The sequence below is a fragment of the Carassius gibelio genome, chromosome A5 (assembly GCF_023724105.1).
Source record: "Carassius gibelio isolate Cgi1373 ecotype wild population from Czech Republic chromosome A5, carGib1.2-hapl.c, whole genome shotgun sequence".
Lineage (NCBI taxonomy): Eukaryota > Metazoa > Chordata > Actinopteri > Cypriniformes > Cyprinidae > Carassius > Carassius gibelio.
The window spans coordinates 22,862,525-22,886,788 of NC_068375.1; the positions used below are offsets into that span (position 1 = coordinate 22,862,525).

Consider the following 24,264-nt stretch of genomic DNA (forward strand, 5'->3'; position numbering starts at 1 on the left):
CAGTCATACAGAGAGGGCCAGTGGGTTATTGGCACTATATGGTAATATACAGAGGACAAGGTTATCTAACTGACTGTCTGTATCAGCAACAGAGCTCCATATGAGCTTGTGTCATCATCAGCAGTAACTTATCACTCTCTCATGCCACCTGTATTGATACCTGTCATAAATGACCCCATAACAATGACACTGACACAGAACATGTCATTGTCTTTTAGTATTTGTGAACTGGTTTGCATTTAACATTTATAGTATAAGATTTTGGATTAGTTCTGATGACACTCGATAGTAAAAATGATACCATTTATCAATGTTTTCAAATCAGTATAAGATTCAGTTGATTCCCTTGTGATATTAACCCAACTAACAGAAATAGCATTAGTTTTGGGTAGAGAGGATTCATTCATAAAAAGGCCTGCCTACCTATGAATTATAGTGATGTTTGTTCACTTATTAGAGGTTTCCATGTTGGAGGCTTATTGCATTTCTTAATAAATGATAAAAAATCATCTACATGATTCCACAGTAGGTCAATAATAGGCCTCTGCAGGACAGTAATGGGCGTTACCAGATCAGGACATTTTTGGCCATGTTACCCAATCGTCTCACATCATTTGTGACGGTAGGTTTACGGTACAGGTACAGTAGTCAAGTAAGGGGGATCATTTTCATTGCATCATTTAGAAACACGCATCAGTCTGAAAACAGACACAACATCAGAAACGCCCACTTTTGCTCCGCAGAGGCCTCAATCTCTAGTCGTCATAACTCATGTCTCCCTCTACAGGCTGAATGAGTTTTACTAGATTTGTATTTTCTGGAGGAGATTTGGAGTACAAGTCTCATAACCATGACTGATACAGAATTATATTTGCCTCCAGCATGAGGCTCCCCCCATGCCTTTTCGTGTTATACAATGCACTATGATATAATAATCCTGTATTTGAGAGAAAAAAATATTCAAGCAGACTTTTTCAAAACAACTAATTGAATGTGAATGTAGAAACACTTTAGAGTTAAGACTGATTTAGAGCCTGATTATTGCATAAATGCAGATTCACTGGATTAGTTTAAAAGCATCATGTAAGTACAGTACAAATAATATGTAAAAGGAAAAATCCCACACAGCATGTGAAATAAAGTGTACACATGAGGTTCGATCTCTGCTGATTTATTGTAATGCTTGGATCTGAAGCATGTGGCAGTTGTGCCACAGTAACAGTGCACGCATTGTGGGCTATACAAATAGTTATAGATGGTTGATCTCTTACACTCAAACACAAAAACATTCACATACACCAGCACCGGAAAGTACTTTGCACAGAGTACATTAATACTAACAGATTCTATATACATATATAATACATATACATACACACACACACACAACTTTATTTATCACTTCTTGCCCACTGGCTCTCCCATACACACACTTACCTCTCCACATAATACTTAATAGAGCGCATGGACACATACACAAAAACATGGATGCAATTGTGATAAATATTAACATTGAAAATCTCACGGTTGTGCATTAGATGCTTAAGAGGTGCTTTTTCAAACCCAAACTCACAAACACAAGGTATGACATGGTGTCCAGTCTTCCTCCAATATATCATAGTTGTGTTATTGGGAAAGGGCAAAAGAGAAAAAGGAGGTTTTACATATTTCAAAAGCATGGTTTCACTTGCATGAAGTGAATCATGTTGCCGTCATCATAACACCACTGTGTGACCGAGTGCATGTATGAAGGCACGGATGAGATGGCAGATTAAGTGCTACTACAGTACTAAAGGTTGTTCAGACTGTGACAATGGAATTTTGAAGAGATTCTGGTCCCACTGCAAAGCAATGGTCCTAAGAAAGAATATTTCTTGTCACAAATATTTCTTCTTTCATATTCTGTTGTCTATTATGCATCTTAGATACATATACACAATCTACTGATCATATAACATTGGCCACTGTCCTACATCACCTTTTACCTGGCTGTTCTTTTTGTACTTTTCTTAGTCTTGCTAAATAAAGTATTTTAGGTACATTCTGAATAGCACACAATTCTTAACCCTGCCTCTTCAGTGATTGACCAATGCAGTGGCCCTTCCTAGACCAGCAGTGCCCGCCTCTCCTGAGGCATTTCCTCCAACATTTGAAGCAGCAGCTCATGAAGAGTCATTGATATGGTCCTGTATGCACTGGCAGTCAGATGCAGGAAGTCAAACATGTCTCGAGACGAAATAGCCCCATCTGAGTGGACAAAACTACCTCCCACATCAATAAATTGAACGGGGCCGAGTTGAGGTAGAGATGCGCGAAGTAGATTATTCACTGCTGCATTTTTCTCTCTCAGGGGGTTAGGAAACTCTCCCCTTGGCAACAGGCCCTGAATGACAGGAATTACGACAGCAATCAGCTTCAAACAAATAACTGAACTGCCTCAGAGTTGATACTATGTATACACATTAATTAGAACACATAATTTCATATCAATATACAGAAATTGTGATTAAGGTAACTCACCAAAACAATCATTTTGGACTTGGGGAGGCGAGACAGAACTAACTGTGCAATGGCCAGTATTCCTCCTGCAACTTGGTCCGCAGTGTGCTCATGATTATTGGTTCCTACCCATAAAACCACCACCTGTGGAAAACAAATGAGGATTCCGTTCCAGCTGTGAACACACATTTTGCTTTATAGCACATTTTGTTAAAGCTATTAGAATAATAATTATTAAAAAAAAACTCTTCCTCACTCTGGGTCTGATGTTCTCCAGTTCTCCATTCTGTAGTCTCCACAGCACATTACATGTTGTGTCTCCACCAATCCCAAAGTTCAGGGCATGGAGAGGAGAGAACACTTCCCTCCACACCTGAAACCAGTACAAATACACATCGTAAACTAAATGTAACCAATGTAAACCAATTATGGACATTTATATGAAAAACTATTAAACACTGATTATTAATAATAACCTACAACATGCACAAAACATTATCAGGTGCACATTTAACAAAGCATAAGTAAAAATAAATAAATAAATAAAATAAAATAAAGAGACAAGCCATTTTCATTTTGGAAAGGTAAGACTGGCTTTAAATGTCATTACTGCTATACTATATTTCCAATGTATTATATGGATATTATTTACCAATCAATAAATGAACATGAAATTCAGAAATTCACAGTGCTGCCCTGGACAACAGTCACTATTCAAAAATATCTGACCACTGAATGCCATGCAACAACTATCAGAATGAAGTATTCCAGAGAGCTGGGTCTACACATGGCTCTCCTTTGATGGACTGACTAATTAACAAGGTAACAATCACCTCATACTGCTGCATTAGCTGCACCATTGAGTCCCCCACAAACAGAACATCAGGCTCTGCATCCTTGCACTCCTGCACAAACCGGTTATGCTGCCAAAATATAGGACAACTCCAAGCATGTTATACACTAATCCTTAAGCAGAGCTAGGTGCTATGAAAATATTTGCACAACTCTGAGCTGTTACAAGCACACATTTATACAGTCTTCCCCAATGGAGCGCACACCTGTGACATCCAGCGTCCGTCTCCCTGCACGTCGATCACAGGCGCAGGCTCAGCAGCGGGATTCTCCTCCGTGCTCATTCTCTACAACACAAACACAGGTGACACAAAACGACACGACTGATGAGCGGACGTGGTGACGTAATGGACATGAATGGCAGCTGTTGACTAGTTCAGATTTTAGGGAGTCGAAATTTAGTAATGCATCTATCAATAATATTCACTCAGAGCAAAATAGAATTGTTTGAAAAGGCAGCATGCAAAGCAGCACACATATCAATTCAACAACATAAACGCTAACAAAGATTAACGCTAATAAAGATTAGCGCTTCATATTGTTCTTTAATGACTGCTACTGACAGGGATGGTCACGTTATTGACTGCAGTAAAGTTGGTTTCATATTCAGACAATCTTTTTTTTTTTTCTCAATAGCTTCCCAACGGTGGATGAAAAACTGCTAATATTAATTAATTACTATAATCAAAATGTTTTACAATCAGCTGCAAATAATGCAATCGCACAGTCCTAAGCCGTCCGTGTAGTCGGAGATGAAAGAACTTGACGCGTTTATTTGAACCAACGTACCTCAAATAAGCAAACTCTGGGTTAATCAATCAAGAGTTCAGGCTATTTGTGACGGTAATTTAATCTTGCTTTCTAGAATACCCCCCCAACTCTACAAAGAAACCAAACGATAAAGCTGGCTCAGAAGACAAGACGCTGTTCTGTGCCACGGTGTGGAAAACAGTTGCATTGCCTTCCCTCTGATGCAAACATTAAGAAAGAATGGATGAACTTTATTTCTTAATCAAGTTCTGTAAGTGTCATTAAGAACTTGGTCCTTTGTTTACTTAGTAAATTGAGATGTATTTACGTGTTTTTAACCCAAATCACTGCAGCTTCCATCTGTGAAAGATGTAGCTGTCCAACATTTTGTAGTCAATCATAGCAGTGAGCATTTACTTCCAGGTCTACAATCTGCCACATGTATTCAAACAGAGTGTTCAGATGTTCATAATTTAAAGATCAGTTTATCTACGATACTGGCCTTTAAAAGTATTGGTATCATATTGAAAAAATAAGTGGTATCACCACTGATCTATAATATAGTTATATATATAGATCAGTGGGTATCACCCATCTCTGCTGTGCTGCTTTGTTTACAACGGTAACCAAGGAAACGCTGTATTGATGAGGTTCCAAAAGCACCACCTGCTGTTAAATTATATTAAATTAAATTGATGCATTTAGCAGCGATATCAATTTTTACATATCATGTGTTCCCGGGGAATCGAACCCCCAACCTTGCGCTTCATAGCGCACAAATATTTGTGACAATTAAGCTACAGGAACACTGTTAGAGAGCGTCTCATTCGGTCCATCTGCTGTTTCTGTTTCATGCAACTGTTTAATGTAGTGTAAATTCATAAAACTAAAGTCAGACCATTCTATTTTTGTTTTTGTTTTAAAATGTCGAATTATACAATCTAATTTAGTTTAAAACTGCTCATGCTGCTTGTATACAGCATCTTTGTTTGGATTGTGATTCAAATGCAGTGGCTGCCTCTAATTTTGAATGAAAAGCACACAGGCAAAGCCTTTGTTTATACGAATAGATTTTTTTGTCTTATATATTTGATTAGATTTAGGGTGTTTTAAAATTAAAATTTAGTTTTGTTATTTGACATTTCTGTTTTACCGTAAAACAAAAAAAAATCGTATCATGAATTCAGTATCATAAACTGAATTGAATCGTTAAATCTATATAAGGAGTTCATCTAACTTTGTAATGAGGTATCATACTGAGCTCAATACATTTTATATGGCTGAACAGATTCTTTTAAATCACTTGTAATGTTTTACACATCTAACTGGATATACTACAAATAAAACTTTGACCTCAGATATATTTGGTGATGTTTTATAAAGACTTTTGTGTGTTTGTATGACATGTCGCTGTCCATACATGTGGTGCTGAATGTGTGGCTTCGCTGCATTCAAATGCATTGAAATACTTGTCTAAGTATCCATGAATTTTTAACGAGACAACATTAAGGTTTCAATAATGTAAAATGTTTCTAATAATAATAAAAAACATTACAGTCCTAATGTACAAAATAGAATAAAACTAACCTCTCTAAGTTGCACTTACTGCACATTGAAATTTCAATATCTTCTAAGCCTATACACAGATTCACCCAAATAACTCTATCATTATCAAACACCCTCTAAAAGACATACTACATCTCACACTTAGGGAATTGTCTTATCTGTCGAGTTCTGCTGACTTTGTTATAACCTACACCATACAGCACTCAATAAATTTTCCTTGTAGCCTACTGAACAAACTACAGGTCAGTGTTGTAATGTGTTATAGGACCTGGTATGGTGCTTCATCCAAAAGTCTTGTAAAATCTATTATTTTACTGATCTCTTTGCTATGTTTTCTGGACCTTGATTGTGCCAGGACCCTTGCTGTCTATGGGAGGGTCAGAGAGCTCTCAGATTACATGAAAAATATCTTAATTTGTGTTCTGAAGATGAACAAAGGTCTTACAGGTTTGGAAACGACACGAGGGTTAGTAATTAATGACATATTTTGCATTTTTAATGTACGTTTATGTTAAAACCTGCCTCATTAAAAAGGGAACAGAACATACAAATCACATAAATGTTACTGTTATCAACATGTTTTACAATTAGCTACAAATAATGCAATCGCACAGTCCTAAGCTGTCTGTGTAACTTACTCTGAGTTGAATTAATTTACTCCCAGGCGCGATTTTGGAACCAATATACCTCAAGTAAGCAAGGTCTGGGTTAATCAACTGAGAGTTAATCTCAAACAAGTTAATCAATCAAACAAGTGGCTGATGGCACTTGGCAATATTAATAATTTACTCAAACGATCCATTCTGCAAACAGTAATTGAGAGCAGAACTCCGAATATGTGAATATGAAACCAACTCTACCGCAATCATGTTGTTCAGCTCATCACGTCCATCTTTATGCACGCCTCCTTTTGACTAACCTGGCTACCGTGTCTGCAAATCCCGTCTACAGTGAGTGAGCTGCTGGTGTGCAGCAGAGCAGGGCAGGGTCCCTCAGTCCACAGACTGTCTGTCCGGGAAAGATGCAGATGAGTGTTTCTGCTGCCACGCACCTCGACTTTGCTTTTCCAGATCTCCCTTAGAACACACTATACAACCTTAACTGACTCAGGCTACACAGCAGAAATAATGTTGGATGTTTTAAATATGTGAGAATACAACGCGAGGCCTTTTCAATGAATCACAGTAAACGTTTTGGTTATGTAAACCAAATAGCATCCAGCCAACCACCTCTTCACTGCGCCCCGCCCTCGCGCTTTACTGGAAGCCTCACTTCCGCCAACAGCCTTCGTCACGCACTTCCCATTCAGCGCTGTCCCGCCTAATCAAAAATATAGGCGAGGATCAGTAGCCTATCACAGAACAGTTCGATATACAACAACATTGCTACCCGGTAAAGCTGTATCATATTTGATACGTGGATTTCTAAGGCCTTTAAATTAAATATAAAATAAAATAAAAATAAATAAAAATATAATTCATAATTTGCTGAACAACTTGCACAATCTTGTCCACAACTACCACGTAACTGCCGTCTGATTGATAGTTTAAACTTGAATAGCCGAAGTAAAAGGGACTTTTAGTTTAATTTAAAAAAAAGTGCACTTTGAGGACGTCTTTTTGCTCCGAAATCTCATTATTATACAAAAAAACACACCACACACCACACACCACACACACACACATATAAAATCATTATAAAATGTAAATATGAACAAAAAAATTTGTCTGGTTGTTACAAAGTCAGTACATGCACAAGAAAATGACAGATCAATTTACAGTATTCATTAGAACGAGATTAAAAGGTTGAATAATTTAAGTTTATTAATGACGTCACTCGAAGGCTGCAATTTTTCTCTATTCCACAAGATGGCAGCAGAGCAAAAAATAATAATAATAATTATAATGTCACACCTGATTTCAATGTTCTTTCTGTGATTGCACATTTCTGTACAGACAAATTAGACAAAATATTTTCGTTATATTTAATTTCGTTAATATAGACCTATGTAAAGTCATTGCGAACCTTCAAGTCCCTGTAGGAAAGGAAACTGTAAATGATCTTTTTCGAGTAGAATGGATGTTGTAGAAACATACATTATGAGAAACATGCAGTGACATGCACTGGATACACAAAAGAAAGTATCGTTAGATCTTGTGGGAGACTCGTGCAGTCATAGACTACCTTTAGCCAGACTGGTTTCTGTTGACGTCTTTAAAACTCCTCCTCTTCATTCACAGAGAAGAGCAACTGGTATGAAATGTTTAGCATGGCCGCTGTTCTCAGGAGTGCCGATGTTCAACTAATACTTAGATCTTAGTGTAAATACATTAAGCTGGCAGATATATAGTCAACAGTAGTCTAGTACAATTTAAAGCAGCTCTGACAGCTCCTCCAGTATTTCCCCATGAGTCGAGTCTGGATCTACCTGTTCCCTGCGCTATGTGCGCTTGTCTTGCCAGGTGAGTTTCCTACTTCCTGGATCCACCTTTGATTTCGGAAAAAATAGAAAATGTTTGATTAACATAACATATAACAATATTTAATTTAATGAGTCATTACTTGTGTCGTTAGGACGATTATTTGCTTTCTACTTTTGGCGATTTGAGACCGCTGTGGTCACATTATACTTTAGGTAGCTAGCCTAGTTCTCGGAGTTACGTAAATCTTTAACAAGCTAGTATGGTTTGATCACTAGTCATTTATATATGTATTTTTTTCTGCGACACTTATCAGACGCTAATCAGATTTACACTGTAGTGCCGTTCATAAAATAAGATTATTCAAGATTAGATTGATCCTCAGGGGGTTAATGCAGGCATTACAGCAGCTTGAAGTGGATAACAGGTGTAGTGAGAAAGATTAACGGTATAGCTAAATACAACTAGGTAGAAACAATTGGAAGATAATGGAATGTATTTTAATGAAAAAAAAAATCTAAAATGAAATGCAAGTATACAACTCTCAGTCAGTGTATTAAAAAATATCCTTTGAAGGTAGTCCTACTAATGCATTGAGTAGAAACACATTTAATGGCTGGAACGGCTGCAGTCTGAGTTTAAGCAGAATTAAACACACCGATCACAGGAGGGTCCGTGAAAGCTTTACTTTAATGCTTAATAATACGTTGAGGGTATTTAGTGCAGGACACCTCAGTTCAGCTATAGTTCCATGTGACTGAATGATGCTGTATGATAGGGTGCTGATTCATTATTGCCAACATGTTTTACTGTAAAAATTGTTTTGAATGGTTCAGATTGTTGTGACTAATTGTTAGCTGGAAGGACTGGAAATGAACTAGCTGTTTAAAAAGTTAAACACCACAAAGATTGCACTGAATAATATTTTTTACACCTATTGTGTAAAGGTTGGGATTTAACATGATTGTAAAATATGACATATACAGTACTAGAGAACGTAATTCATGTAGATATTTAGATGCAGGTGTTGTCATCTGCTTTTCACAATTCTATATACAGTGTTAATAGAATAAATTGACCTAATGGTTGTGACTTTCATGTAAGTGGTTTTGCTGTGTAATATCTGATTGCAATATTCTGATGACTAACTGTAAATTAGATCAGATCTGACAGGAGAGTTATGAATTGAATGTGTCCACGACATGTATCTGTATATATCTGTCATGAACTTATTATGTTCTATGTCCAATTATTAACATATTAGGGTTCTCTCTTTCAATGCATGGTTGAAGGCCACAGAGAATGAACATTTTAGAGCCGAGTTTAGGGTGAGAGAATGTAAATGTTGTTGCAAAGAGCTGTTTGTGTCACTCGCTTCTCTAAGTAACATGTTAATCCATGGTTTGCAGGTGTACATCAGGTGAAGGGAATTGAGGTGCTTACGTCCCCAGAGTTGGAGGCAGTCAATGGGACAGATGTACTGCTCAAATGTACATTTAAATCTACCCATCCGCTCTCTGAAAACAGTGTCTCTGTATCCTGGACCTTCCGAGGACTTGGAAAGACGGGAGAAGAATCGGTGAGATTAAATGAGTGTCGAGTTAATGTATCTGAAAGTCTTTATTTACTATTGGGTGAAATGAGACTGTTTACAGGAAACGCACTCTTAAAACACTTATTTCAAAAGTCTTCAATTTTCCTTCTGCCCCCTTAATTTCTCTCATTCCTTTCACTTTTTTTAAAACCCCAATTCAAAACTCATTTTAGTGGGTCATCATAGTCTTTCCTATTTGTCTTACAATGAACATTTTGCTCTCTTTCTTTTACTCTGTCACAGTTTTTTCATTACAAAGGACAGGCATATCCCCCGGAATTTGGCACATTTAAGGATCATGCTGTATGGTCGGGTAATGTAATGAAGGGTGATGCATCCATCACGCTGAAGAATGTGCAGTTCAACTTTAATGGTACCTACATCTGCCAAGTCCAAAATCCGCCTGACTTCCAGGGCTTTGCAGGCGAGATCAGCCTCAGAGTCGTTCAAAAAGGTAAGAGCAGATGCTGCGACACCTGTTTGTAAAATCATTTACTCGCCCTTCTAAACCCCGTACGTACGGTGAAGGTTGAATGAGCAGGATATTGTGTTCTTTCTTTGATCCCAGCAGCTGAAGGACAGAAGTATCTAATCAACTGGGCTAGAATAGCAGACAGTCTTCTCTGAGAGTGTTATGGTACAGACAACAAGCGTATAAGATAAACAATAGAGACTGATATTCAGTGTACTGGTCATTCTCTGATAAAGGTTCACAATCTGTTTCTTGGACAGATTTTCTCATCCTTCTTTATTTCATTTGATAGTAGGGCTGTGCACAAATAGTTGAATATTTGACCGGTAATTAACTCTTGAAAAATATGGGGTGTTACATTTCCAACGAGTGCTTGTTCTGTTCGGCCAATCACAATGCACTGGGTCAGCTGGCCAATCAGAGCAGACTACGCTTGTCGGAAGGCGGGGCTTTGTAGAAAACAACAGGTTTGAGAGAGGCGGGGCATAGAGGACCTACACTAATGTACAGTATTTGAAAAAAGAATGTGTTTTTTGAACATTAAAGCATCTCAACATATTCTGTTACACCAAATACACAAAATAATGATCTTTAAAAAAGCATCATATGAACCCTTTAAAAAATTATTGTACAAAATTATTGTACTTTTTACAAAAAGGATTCAAATGTCATAAAATGATCCCATGCAACTTATTCCATATTCCAAGTGTTCTTAAGGCACACCGTAGGGTTTGCCAATAAACTGAAAATGTAATCTATTATGAAGTGTAAATCTCCTGTTGTCTCATTCATGCATTTGTATGAGTGTGCAGCAGTTCGCGTCAGTGCGCATAGGAAAGGCACATGAAACATGATCCTTTCTTCTCTGAGGTTAATATATTGATTCCGAGACAGTCAGACAGGATCATACAGTCTAGAAACTGCACAAAGAGTGCTCCCTCTACAATCACTAAAAGCTGTAATTCATGATCTCATGACGTTCTGTTAATCAGTGAAGCTGTCTGCACTGCACATTCAGTCTTCTGTACACGCCATGTTTTTATAATTAATGAGAGGATTGGTGAGCTTGCAGAATTCAGCACTTGACAAAAACTCTGACTTTTGAGTGCTGAGTGAAAATTTGACACTCTGCAGAACACAAATAAACACTGGAGCGTTTGCCCAAATGTTTCGCCAATATAAGATGGGGCCCTAAGTGGCTGCTTACCTCGCTTATTGGTTGAGTCTGCCCCTGTTTATAAACATACTTATTTTATGCAGTATTTCCAAATCATCAGTAAATATAATAAACACTGTGATAGGAAAAAGCAATACAATAAGATTCCAGTAGTGGTTAATAAAAATAATAATAGTAGCTTAATAAGAACATAAAGTATAAAATAAACATCCAATAAGGCAGTGAAGCTTTAAGAATGCTATCTCTTTTCTTCCTACAGTTTCATTCTCTGAAATTGGAATACTGGCGATAGCTGTGGGTGGATGCATTGGTGTCATTCTCCTGATCCTCATCATTTATATTGTTGTACGGGTTTTCCGGAGACGGGGCAATGACACGGAGATTGAGATGGAGAACCACGGATCCAAGGATCAGGTGCTGTGAGAGAGGATGCCTGACTCAGGGTTTTAGCGAGTCTGTGCTGTTGGTTTTCTGTCTGGACTAACCCATTTCCAATACTAGTGACACATAAGACATTTTTACACAGGATTTTCTAATTATATGATATAACAGAGTATCTAAATGGCACATAGAAGCTTACTTTTTTCTACTAATAATTTTACAGAGATATGTTTTTAGTTATCATTAAAAAGAATGTCTTATTTTTGACTTTTTATGTATGAAAGCTTAAGGTGAGGTACCTTTTTATACATAAAATAAGATAATCTATCATTTATATTCTTAAGAAGATATGAGAAGTTTTTGTGTATATATATTCTGACTTTATCGACTGTTGCTGCCAATAAGAATGATTGAGAAATGTTGTCATTTTGTATTCTGAGTTTGTCTGTTGCACTGCCTTATGGCAGTTTGTACAGTCATGAATATAGTCTGCATCTGTGTTTAGGTGTGTTTCTGTACGTTCATTAAATGTGGTTCACAAACGTGCAAAAAAAAAAAAAAAAACTATCCTTTTAAAATTGCAATATGATTTCTAAAGTCAGTAAGAACTTTTCTAAATATGTATAGAATGAATGGATCAAATGGAAACTGCATGAAAAAAATGAACAAATTTAATATTTGGACCTTTATTGTTCTTTGTACTGCCTATCTTACTGTATAAACCTCAACATCTTCAGTGTTCTGGGATTCTTTGTTCATCAGTGCTGCGATTAGGATTTTGCTCTTTAGAAAATATTTCAAGTGAATAAATTCATCCTTTAAACCTACTTTGAAATGAAATACTGTAAATCTTTCTTCATTTCAAATTAGTTTTTATCTTTTTAAAAGTTGTCCCCTTAGAATTATAAGGTTCTAGCTTCATTCTGAGATATTAAGCTTCAGAATATGAATAATTAAACTGAAAAAAATGTCAAATAAGAACCTTATAATTCCAAGGGGTTTTGTACATTTTACAATTTGTGTGTGTGTGTGTGTGTGTGAATGTTATGTTCTCTTTGAAATATTGATATGAAGCTTGTTCCAAAATCAATAAAAATACAACTTTTAGTTTTTTTCTAACACCTACCCCACTGAGTGTGATTGTATGCCAGTTTATATTGGACTTATCTTCCAAGGAATAAATTCAATCTTTTTATTTAGCTATCCTAGTTTTGGTTGTGCTTTAATTAAATTAAATTTAATAATTTAAGTTTTTCAGTTTCAATTTTATGACTAGTATACTGTTTATAAACAAGTATTAAACAATTTATCTGCAAATGAACACTGTGGTTGTTATATAGTTATATGTATATAGAGAGAAAGTGAGGTGTGTGTGTGTGTTATATACTGTATGTATGTGTATGTATTTATATATACACACACACACACACACACACACACACACACACACACACACACACACACATACATATACATATATACATACACATACAGGGGTGCACTTAAATGGTAGCGGAAGAGCTTGTCTGGTACAAATATGTCGCTTTGTTAAATAATTACAGTGTATACTTTTATCTTTATTTACCCTTAAAAAATGGAAGTGAAATGTGACAATGTAGGTGGAGTACATTTTAACATCTGAGGGGCACGTTGTAACATGACCAGATGACTGCATCTGATTGGATGAAAAAAATATACAAGTCAAAAATAATCAGATTTTAGAGTTTGACAATGAACACATTGCAGCCATGCTTGGGACGGCCCACATAAATGAGCAAAAATGCTTTGCATGTCTAGAAATAATAATTTCTAAATATTAAACATTGACTGTCAGTCTTTATTCACCTGTTTCTCGTTGTTTCTCATTAAAATTCATTAAAGTAAATAGTGTAAATTACATCGCTAATGTCATAGAATTGTAACTGAGTGTAAAAGGGATTTAAAACTGTTTAGTGTCTTCTGCTAGTTCTTAATAGATTCATATTACAACACTTTATTATTTTGTTCATATTATATATTAAAAAATTAATGTTATTACTATTATTGATTTATTTTTTATAGTTATATTTAATGGGTCACACTATGTGCAGTGTGAGGACCAAACCAAATCTCCAGGCTCTCTTTTGAGAACCAGGCTGAAAAACCTGGTGTGTGTGTGTGTGTGTGCAGGGGCGCTGCTGTAGAGACCTAGGGCCTCATGTACAAAGCGTTTGTCAAAACGTTTGTGTTTCCTAAACAAATAAATTTTTTGACACCAGGAAACAGCAAATACAATAATTTAAAGTTAATAATTTTTACTATCAAATATTTTTTTTTTAGCACCACAATTTTATTGGGGGCTTCTCGGGGCCCCCTCTTAGTCATGGGCCCCGAGAATCGTCATCGTTTACCCCCCCTTTACAGCGCCCCAGTGTGTGTGTGTGTGTGTAAAGATAGATAGATAGATGTGTATATCAAAATTAATATATAGATATACTGTAGATGTGTGTGTGTGTATACTGTATGCATAAATACATTTGTTTGTGGTTAAAAAAAGCACCCTCTGGTGGCAGTATAATTCTGTCATAAAATAGTGATAACATGAGTTAGTCTTTCATTTAATACAATGAACAGACAAGGATCCTTCTCCCTCAAATGGACAAACATTGCACAGGCTCCATTGTTAAATATAGCTGTAATAAGAACATGCACGTGTATTTATTATTATAGGGACACTTAGCTCACTGAGAAAATATAGATTAAATGCATGTGTTTTTAGAGACAAGACACAGTAGATCACTGCTAGTGTTACATTACATTGATCTCAGGTGGTCAGGCTCAGCCTGTTCATTATAAGAACATGCTGTGTTCTTCTCTCTCTCTTTATCTCTAACTCTCTCTCTGTGTGTGTGTGTGTGTGTGTGGTACTAAGATGGATGAGGGACCTCCGAGTTCTAGATTTAAAAGAAATAATTGAGTTTATAGATTTTCAATTGTTTCAACCAAATAGAGAACCTGACTTCCTGTACATATGTGAGTGTGTGTGTGTGTGTGTGTGTGTGTGTGTGTGTGTGTGTGTGTGTTTGCCCACTCACTGCAGTATACCGAGAGTACTGAAAGAGGCTTGTCCCCTGCTAGACTCTTTGCTGCACCAGCAGAGGACACCGCTCTCTGTGTGTGTGTGTGTGTCTGATGAGAAAGAAATGCAGCATTGGTGGGAACTGGTCCAAAAAGCAGAAAAAAAACCTTGCCACATTCATTGCAGCACATCACCGGGACAGAGCAACCTCAAAACGGAGCTTAGAACTTCAAACTGCAGCCCTCATCCCACATACACACACACATTCCTGCACTGTCCCATCTTAAACTGATGTTATCAGTATGGACATTTTTGATGCCACACTTGTCGATACTGTATATGGATACTTAATGTGACCTTTGGTGTGACACACAATACTGTCAAAAACTGCATTTTGATAGTGTTATATATATATATATATATATATATATATATATATATATATATATATATATATATATATATATATACCAATATATATAATTATTTGTGTTGTTTTATGAGCTCATTGTATTTGAGAGAATATTCAATTTTTTGGGATTTATTTGTCATAGTTTAAAATGATTTGCATATTTGCAGCATGCATATATGAAGGCAAAGCTATGTTTAAAATTGGTTAAAACATTAATCCTACCCCATGTCTGCTTAACAACTACATTACTATCAATAAGAAGCAAATTAGGACTTACTTAATAGTGAGAACATGTCATCAAACTAAAGTGTGACCAAAAAATGTAATTAAAAAAAATGTGGTAACAATTTTTGTCCATTACACGTTACATGTACTTAATATGGTAATAACAGTAAATTATAGATTATTACATGCAATAAATCCCCCTCCCAAAAAAACTTGAACCCTGTAGTAAGTACATGCTCCTTGTTAATATTATTCAGTACTTATTTATTTATTATATTATTATATACTTATACTATTATAGTGTTCCTGTAGCTTAATTGGTAGAGCATTGCGTTATCAAGCGCAATGTTGGTGGTTCGATTCCCCGGGAACACATGATAGGAAGAAATGTAAAGCCTAAATGCACTGTAAGTTGCTTTGGATAAAAGTGACCGCTAAATGCATAAATTTAATTTAAATTTAATTTTTATTTTATTCAGTACTACTTGTAATTATATGCTGTTCCCCTCCAAAGACACTGCTTGGCAGGATAGGCCACCAAAAAGAAACCTTTTGGCTAGCAACATTAGCAAGTATTCCACAGACTTGAATGACATAAAAGTGAATAAATTATGACTGATTTTTTTGTTTTTACTATCCCTTATGTGAGATATCCTATATGTGGTTTGCAGTCATCAATGGAGGAGCTTAAACAATGGCCTGTTTTGAGAAAAGAGGATGCAGTTTAAGAACAGCAGTATCTAGAGCTAGATAAGATGGGGCAATAAGAAAAGCAGGCGACAAGACAAATCAGTTTCTACTGCATAATACCAGCTACATCAACTCCTTAAAATTATTTAAAGGAATAAGTAAAGAATTTATGGAAATAAAAAAAAGAAAGTTACAATTTACTGTAATGTAATTACTTCAAACTGTTTGCAAATAATATTTTTATTAAAAACAATCAAATAAAAAAATAAATGCACATAGTGGTAGAAGATTTCTCAACCAAGAAAAACCAATGTATATTCATCATAGATTCTTATTCCAATTATTCACCAGTAAATATATAAATGCAGCTTTTCGCCCCCATTTTACATCGATTACCAGGAGTCACACAAATTCCCAAACGCAGAAAGTCTCTGGGTTTCAGATGACAATTGCCTTGATCCAGGAAAACCTGACACTACTTGGTGCAGCCTATTAACAAAACCAGAAGGGGTGGGCTTGACAAATGCAGAGTCATAGGAAACTCAGTTCTGCCAATCTATCATGGATATATATGTGAGGGAGGGACATAGACACATATTCAAAGTCTGTCTATTTGCAGTTGAACACACACATACACACACATGTACAGTCTGCTAATATTCATTTATGTGTCTTCCTCAATGTGGGACAGTTACACATGTTACGCTTGTTGTTATGAGTCAAACAAACTGATGTGTATCCCAGCAGTTGTGGAGCTGACGGACCCCTCATGTTTGTTTCTGGAACTGTACTCCCTATTGCCTCTCTAAAAACTGCAATGCAGAAGAGACTCTGGACCCCAAATAACACCACCTTACAACCTGAACCCACATTTACAGCTCAGAGAGAGGGAGGAGGAGGGAGGAAAGGGGCAGGGATAGAAGGGGCGAGAGGAAAGAAGGGAGGCAGTCATCCAAGGACGGGAAAAGTTGAGTGTGAGCCAGAATTTAGCTGATTTTTCAGAGAGAGGGGGGGGGGGGGGTGCTGTTGAACAGACTAGCTGCAGTTGTCTCCAGACCTCCAGTGCTTCAGTGCGCTTCGCTTCTGTTTTACCAGCTGGATTGCGCGTGTCCCTCAAAAGGTGCGTCGGTGGGAGTGTGTGTATGTGTGTGTGTCAGAGGGTGTCCGTGTGTGTGTCTGAGAAGTGCTGAGACCAAAGCACTGCGTATTTGTGTGAAACATATTCTGTGGACTGATGCCCTCTGCTTCTCTAAACAGGACACACAGATTTACCTGCTTAACAGAGGTACGGCACACACACACACACACACACACACACACACACACACACACACACACACTGACTCAACCAGACACAAAAACATGCAGCTTGAGTCATTTGCAAGCATTTCGTTTGGTTTTTCATAGTAAGAAATGTATTTATTAAGTTAATTTATATACATTTAATATACATTTACATATACATTTATTAAAATAATAATAAAATAATAAAAATGTTTAATAAAACTAGTTACTAGTTATTGATATTATTATATATTAGTAGTAGTATTGCCAGTTTAGATCAAATTGGACCAACTTAATAAATATACTGTACATCAATACATTTATTAAAATAATAATACAATTATAAAAATGTTTAATAAAACTAGTTACTAGTTATTGATATTTTTATATATTATACATTAATCTATTTTATTAGTATATTTTATTATATATATATATATATATATATATATATATATATATATATATATATATATATATATATATACATATATGCATTTAGCAGAAACAATTGCATGTATGTGTATATGTATATATGCATGTAAACAATTTATAAATAATTTTGTTGATATATTAAGAAATATATATATATATTTATTTATAAACACATGTTTTGTATATTTATTAATTTGCATGTATTCTGTAGACACTTACATCCAAACCAGCTTACAGTAAACTGCTTTGAAACTTGCTGACTGAAGTATATTCTGTCAGCTGACCTCTCTTGTAGACATTTGAACAGATAAAGTTAAAGTTAATGTGGGTATGGAGTTTGTGTTTTATGTCTCTGTTTGTACTTTGTATAAGTCTTGCTGGCCTCTGTTGTAGAATTTTTCTGACCAAAATAAATTGCTCTGAAGAGATTTTGAAGCCAGATTAACTTTATTAACCATATAAAGTGAGTTATGGTTTGTAAAAGAAAACTCCAGAATCTTGTTACATGTAACATCTTTGTTTTTTAGACAAGGCATCTTTTACCATATATGAACTCCTGAAAGGTGATTAATAACATCAGGTACCAATTTCTAACCCCTATTCTTAATTAGACAAGGTCCGTTGCCATATATGAGTGTTTTTTAAAGTTTAAAATAGTTCACTGTTCTGAGTACACTGCAATCCTAAGCACACAGATAGATAATAGATAATAGTAGAATACTTTTCTCTTATGACTGATTGTATTATATTGAATCAAGTTCAATAAGTACTATTCAAAACTTCCCTTTTCCACAGGTTAGAGGGTAACCAAACAACCAAATAAACAAAGCCAGATGGAATTCTAGCAACTTAATTTTCCCAGCTGGGCAGATCCCTGTGCTTCCAGATCTCCTGAGAACTGGACAGGCTTTTAACAGGAGGTATCTTATCTTTGATGTTAGGATCTGCAGGCTCAGATTGATCTAGTGCTCAATTGCTGAGAAGTGTACAGGAGCCTTTGCCATCCAGGCAGCATCTTGAGGAGCAAAGAATTCTGGGAAACTGACAAAACTGGACGTGAGCTGCTGAGGAAGGCAGGTGCACGTGACAAAAACAAGGGAGAAGAAAGTGAAGTGCATGATGAAGACACAGAGCAGAGGTCGTCTGGGAGGAGTGCCCTCAGAAAGAACTGTATCCTCTCTTTTGCTCACACTCATCATTGGTAAGACTTTCCTCTACCTCCTCTCATGAAAACAAACTGTTGACAACTATTATGTTTTTTTAAATACAACAGACCAGATGAATTCCTGTTCTTGTCAGAGTTGTTTACTGCAAGTACCAAGTCTGTACTGTACTAATATTTCATACAGAAAATTCATATTGAATCAGTGAGCTTGAAAATCTATGCAGTTCTCTGATGTCCTAAACACAGACACACACACACACAGATCCAGCTCCTAATGTTGCAATGCAGAGCTGCTGTAGAATAAAGTGTTGATGTCAGCATTAGTTTAGTGGCTCAGATTTCTGAGACATATTTAATGGAACTACTCTCAGGAAACTGTGGTCAGAGTTATAATTTGCTCTCTTTCATTTCGTATCATATGTTTTACTCAAGACTTTCTTTCTGATTATGTTAAAATGTTCACATTTATTTCTTTAATATTAAGTTGGGCCTTGCATATCACACTGTATTTGTACTTGGATATGGGATGACAATGCTCTGAGGAGCTTGCTTTTAGTTTGCAAGTTTAAAACATTTTTGTCAGTTATATTTTGGTTGTGAGTAAGTGACAGAGATTTATGTGAGCGAGAGCTGTGAACAGGCATCCCATGCTGCTCTACAGAACATACTTTGGACTACCACAGACTAATGCCAGATGAGATGTAATGTAAAGAGTTTTGTTTCATGGCTGGTAAAAGGGAGTATCACAGACTGGTGCTGAGTTAATCACAGAAAACAAAGGACTGAAGATCCCATTAAATAGGCTCTCGCATCAAGTACTATCTAGTATCTAGAAATTATTACAAACTTTGCTTAAGACTCTTTCAAATGTTTTTCATTTCCATTTATGCATTTAGCAGATACTTTTATCCAAAGCAACTTACAGTGCATTGAGGCTATTTTTACCAGTATGTGTGTTCCCTGGGAATCAAATCCATGACTTTTTGTGCTGCTAACGCAATGCTCTACCACTGAGCCAAAGGAACACGTTCATTATATATATGTTTCAAAGTATCTGGGCATCTAAGTAAAGTATTTTATCTTCATTCATTTAACACAGTAGTGCTGTATTTTATAGTAAATAAAAAAACTCTAGTTTATGTGTAGTTTCTCCTAGAGTATTTTGGGAGATTTGTTACCTAGAATCATTAAGTCTCATGAGATTGATTCCTCATCAATATTTATTCAATTAAATGTTTCTCTGGGGTAAAGCGGCAGGCTACGTTTCTGTAACCGAAGCACAAATTCTCTTAGAGAACTTGACGGGAAGCATGTTGATTAAATCAACATTGAGGTCACAGTGTTTTCACAATAATTTGTTTCCTAGTTTAAAATACTTCTCATGAAAGGGTCCAGTTGATTAGTATAGGACCTCTTCATTGCTTATGCGATGTCTCAAGTTACACAGCTGTGTGAACTCAGTCCTCTCACACCGGCACATGTTTATTCTGTCATATTGCATGCCAAGCAAACTTCTGGACACTTGACGTCAGAGAGCCCAGGTGTGCATGGAAGCTAACCCAATAGCCTGCTTATTTTCTCATCTACAATGGTACATACAGTTTGTAAAAAGTGTACAATATATACATTTATAGTTACAGTTATAGATGTTTTATATGAACTTTTAATATCCAGACACACAGTTTCACTGTTAGCTTGCAGAACTGCATTCAAACTGATACAGTGCATGTACCATGAATAGTTGTTCCTCATAATGAAACAAGAAAATATGTATATAATTTATTCACTCATTAAATTATGCCTCTTACACATTTCACAGTAATAGAAGACACTAAAAGTAATAGTAAACACATAGAACAGAAAAAGTTAAATATAGATGACTAAAAATTTATCTCTGTATCTCTGTAAAACCACTTAAAAACCACATGTGAAAGCTGTTATACGAACCTTTCTAAACTACACTTTACATATTTAAATATTATTATGTATTATTATATGTACTATTTGCATCATTTATTTGGTTTATCAACATTATTAATTTATTTTGATTATGTATTAATTTAGTTGCATTTTTACTATTATTATTTTAATTAAGTTATCTAATTGTTCAGTATATTAATGCATTTGGTTGAAACTTTCTAAACCATGACTGAAAACTAATGAGTTGTTTGCGGGTTATTGAGAGGTTTCATACTTGACCAATAATATTTATTGGCACTATAAAGTCTCAGAAAGTTTTATGCATGATTTATTTAAATATATGTGTTTGTGCATATGTCAGTTTGCCATTGATCTTAATGACCTTTTGATAGATTTGCGTCTCTCTCTTGAGGTTTTTATAGTGTCACTGCATGACTACATTTCATGTTTTCCATCTTCATCTGCTTTTTTCTTCTTATTTCAGGCATGTGTTGTGTTCATGCTCTGGAGATGTCTACTGGTAAGGTTCCATTTCTGGATGCAGTGAACGGCAGCACAGTCCTTCTGCCCTGCACCTATGCCAGCTGTATTGGAATCACTAACCTCTACTTCAAATGGGAGTTCAATAATAATGGCACCATGCAGAAGGTAACAGATATTCAGTTATGGGATAGTCCGATTAATCCACTAACATACATAAAAATATTATTATGGTACAATTCCAAGTCACGTTAACTGCTTTACATTGACGGTCGAGTGTTCGCGCCATCCAGTGGTCAGACATTCGAAATCTCGTGTCGGCCTCGCGCTCGCTGTTATACAAACGCAGCTGGCGCCATCCTGTGTCTCTCACTTATCGATTGTAGTTACGCTGACCTTAAAGCAGAGGAGTTCAGTATATTTACAGTTTAGATGCAATGTTCGCCTTGTCACTGCCGATTGTTTTATATGTTGTGGTAGACTTTTTCGTACTTTTGGGTAATAGGCTACAAAATGTGTTCATTCAGTTTTCACGTGACGTCACACTCACAGGAACGCCCAACTGGAGGGCAAAATTAAGCTCTGCTCCACTGTATGCATTTGCATTTTGTTCACATACCTTTGTTTTATTCTTTTGAGAGGTGATCTAAGTATTTGTGGTTGTGAAACAGCTGGAAAAATTGATAGGCTTGTGCTGAAGTTCTATGGATGTTTTGTCCTCCAGGTCTTCGAGCCGGTCACGTGACTGAAAACTGTCACTAGACTAAACACCTTCACACGTCCTCGATGTTTATTTGTGTGATAATTAACTGCTCAGTGTGAATTATTCTTTACCTAAAGTATTCAATTATACCTCACCATGTAGCAGGACACTTTTCACATTGTATTCAGCTTTCATTTACTTAAGGCAACGTTGCGAAGTCTAACATTGATTGGATGGAAATATAAATAGAATCCCTTTCTCTTGAGCTGGTTTTGTATGCTTTCAAGGGCACTTGAAGTTGAAGTGCAGCGGTTCTTCCAAATCATTCCATTGACTTGATATTGTTTCTCAGTGTCATATTCTGTGTAGTCTTTCAAGTTTCAAAGACGGTAACAAAGATACATAATCACTACAGACTTCAAAGTCAAAGAGAACAGTCTGAGTTAAGGATATTGTAAAATGGTTTGACATTTAAGATATAGCCTACATGTGAACTACAGTATTATTAGTCTCAAAGGCAAAAAAGAGCCAGTGTTAGTTGTACTGTACAGATGCCCAGTTCAAAATTAATAACTGACAGCTCTCTTTCCCAATCAGATGGCTGATTCTGTAATTCCAACGGATAATGTGGAACCAAATAAAGTAAACATTTACCGTGAGAGGGTGGAATATGTTGGCTCCAGTAAAGGAAATAACATCTCCATCCTGCTTTGGAATATAACATTTGAGGATGCAGGCGTCTACATCTGCTTTGGCAAAAACCCCAAAGAGAAGGGCAAGAATCACAGCGCCATTTTCACTCTACATGTAGTAGAGGAACGTAAGTGTTGCAGGGTGGTGAGAGAGGAGGTTACAGAGAGAGAATGATAGATGAACATCACATTCCAAGGTCATAATTGAAATATCTCTATATGCCTTTTTCTCTTCTCTCATTCCCTTTTTGTGGTATTCCCGGTTGTATCCCATTCTCAGTAAGGGAGGTTGATAACACACTCACCATCATCATTGCTTCCTGTGTTGGTGGATTCATCGCTTTGTTAATGGCCTTCATGCTGCTAAAGAACTTCACTCTGTTCGTTCTCGCAAAGATTGAGGAAAAAAAGTGAGTTCATGGCAACTTGTAGGATGTACACATAAGTATATATTAGACTAAACATTAAGACTTCCTGTACCCTTTTCCAGATTTGGACCATGCGACTGCTTGACAAAAATAAATTACAAGTAGTATAAATAATATATAAACCATATATACATGATCTCCGTCTAATTCTGTGCATTTCTTCCTATGTTTTTTCAGTAAGGAGTGCCTTGTCACCTCCTCAGGGATTGATAACACAGAGAACGGGGGTCTGTCGGGCTCCAAATCTACACCAAAAAAAGCATGACAGTGTGCAACCAAACAGAGTCACACATGCAAGTGAAAACATGGATCAGCCATCAAGCTGTGCCCTCTCTGTTAATTTACATCCGTGTTTACAAATGCTATACATATATATATATATATATATATATATATATATATATATATATATATAGAGAGAGAGAGAGAGAGAGAGAGAGAGAGAGAGAGAGAGAGAGCAAGCAATGATAGTATTAAACAAATGTGAAAGATTTTAATTCATAACCTTTCCAAGGATGATGTCCACATCACTTATTTTTGGTTGATACATAAACACGGATATGAATAAAAAGAGGGGCATAAGGTATTCCTGCATACTGTATATTACATTTTTATATGCGTTTAAATATGCACCACACATGCAGCCTCGTGCATTTTAGTTTCTTGGCCCACACTGAATCTGTGGGCTGTACTTAAAATGATAGAAAAATGAAATATTTTCTTCAACAATGTTTGAGACAGGGAAAAATGGAGCTATGCTATTCATTTAGTCAATTGAACTGGACTGCAAAACTTTTGAAGAGCCTATGCCCTCACATGTACAGTAGGTGCCTGACTATAATGTGTGAAAGGAGTACAGGTTTCTTGTGTTAAAATTTTTTTAGACCTGTTTGTCAAATGGCCATTGACTTTGAAAAATATATGTTCTAGACATTTTTAGTGGGACCCTAGTGATTTGTATTGTTCCAATCATAGAGACAGACTCTCTTAGCTGATTAATCAAACTGCATGTTTTAATGCAGTATCTAAAAAACAACAACAACTAAATCAGCAGAACTCTG

General features: G+C 36.2%; 3 protein-coding genes across 4 annotated transcripts; 2 read left to right on the plus strand and 1 right to left on the minus strand.

The window, feature by feature from the left end:
• Positions 1-1,155: 1,155 nt before the first annotated feature.
• pafah1b2 (platelet-activating factor acetylhydrolase 1b, catalytic subunit 2) lies at positions 1,156-7,987 on the minus strand. Of its 2 annotated transcripts, none has more exons than XM_052592568.1 (6): positions 7,852-7,987; positions 3,558-3,638; positions 3,333-3,422; positions 2,756-2,872; positions 2,521-2,643; positions 1,156-2,383 (listed from the first exon to the last, which is right to left on the minus strand). In XM_052592568.1, the coding sequence occupies exons 2-6, from the start codon at positions 3,633-3,635 to the stop codon at positions 2,105-2,107; spliced, it is 687 nt and encodes a 228-aa protein (XP_052448528.1). In that variant the 5' UTR covers positions 3,636-3,638; positions 7,852-7,987; the 3' UTR covers positions 1,156-2,104. The 2 variants fall into 2 exon arrangements, with proteins under 2 accessions (XP_052448528.1, XP_052448527.1); XM_052592567.1 differs by lacking the exon at positions 7,852-7,987 and adding an exon at positions 6,587-6,946.
• On the plus strand, positions 7,981-12,830 carry mpzl2b (myelin protein zero-like 2b). Its single transcript, XM_052592569.1, has 4 exons — positions 7,981-8,129; positions 9,497-9,666; positions 9,925-10,135; positions 11,590-12,830. The coding sequence occupies exons 1-4, from the start codon at positions 8,075-8,077 to the stop codon at positions 11,751-11,753; spliced, it is 600 nt and encodes a 199-aa protein (XP_052448529.1). The 5' UTR covers positions 7,981-8,074; the 3' UTR covers positions 11,754-12,830.
• A 5,799-nt stretch (positions 12,831-18,629) lies between these two features.
• Positions 18,630-23,598, plus strand: scn4bb (sodium channel, voltage-gated, type IV, beta b). Its single transcript, XM_052592572.1, has 5 exons — positions 18,630-19,016; positions 21,385-21,548; positions 22,681-22,903; positions 23,056-23,185; positions 23,381-23,598. Exons 1-5 carry the CDS (start codon positions 18,932-18,934, stop codon positions 23,466-23,468), a joined length of 690 nt encoding a protein of 229 aa, XP_052448532.1. The 5' UTR covers positions 18,630-18,931; the 3' UTR covers positions 23,469-23,598.
• The last annotated feature ends 666 nt before the right edge of the window (positions 23,599-24,264 follow it).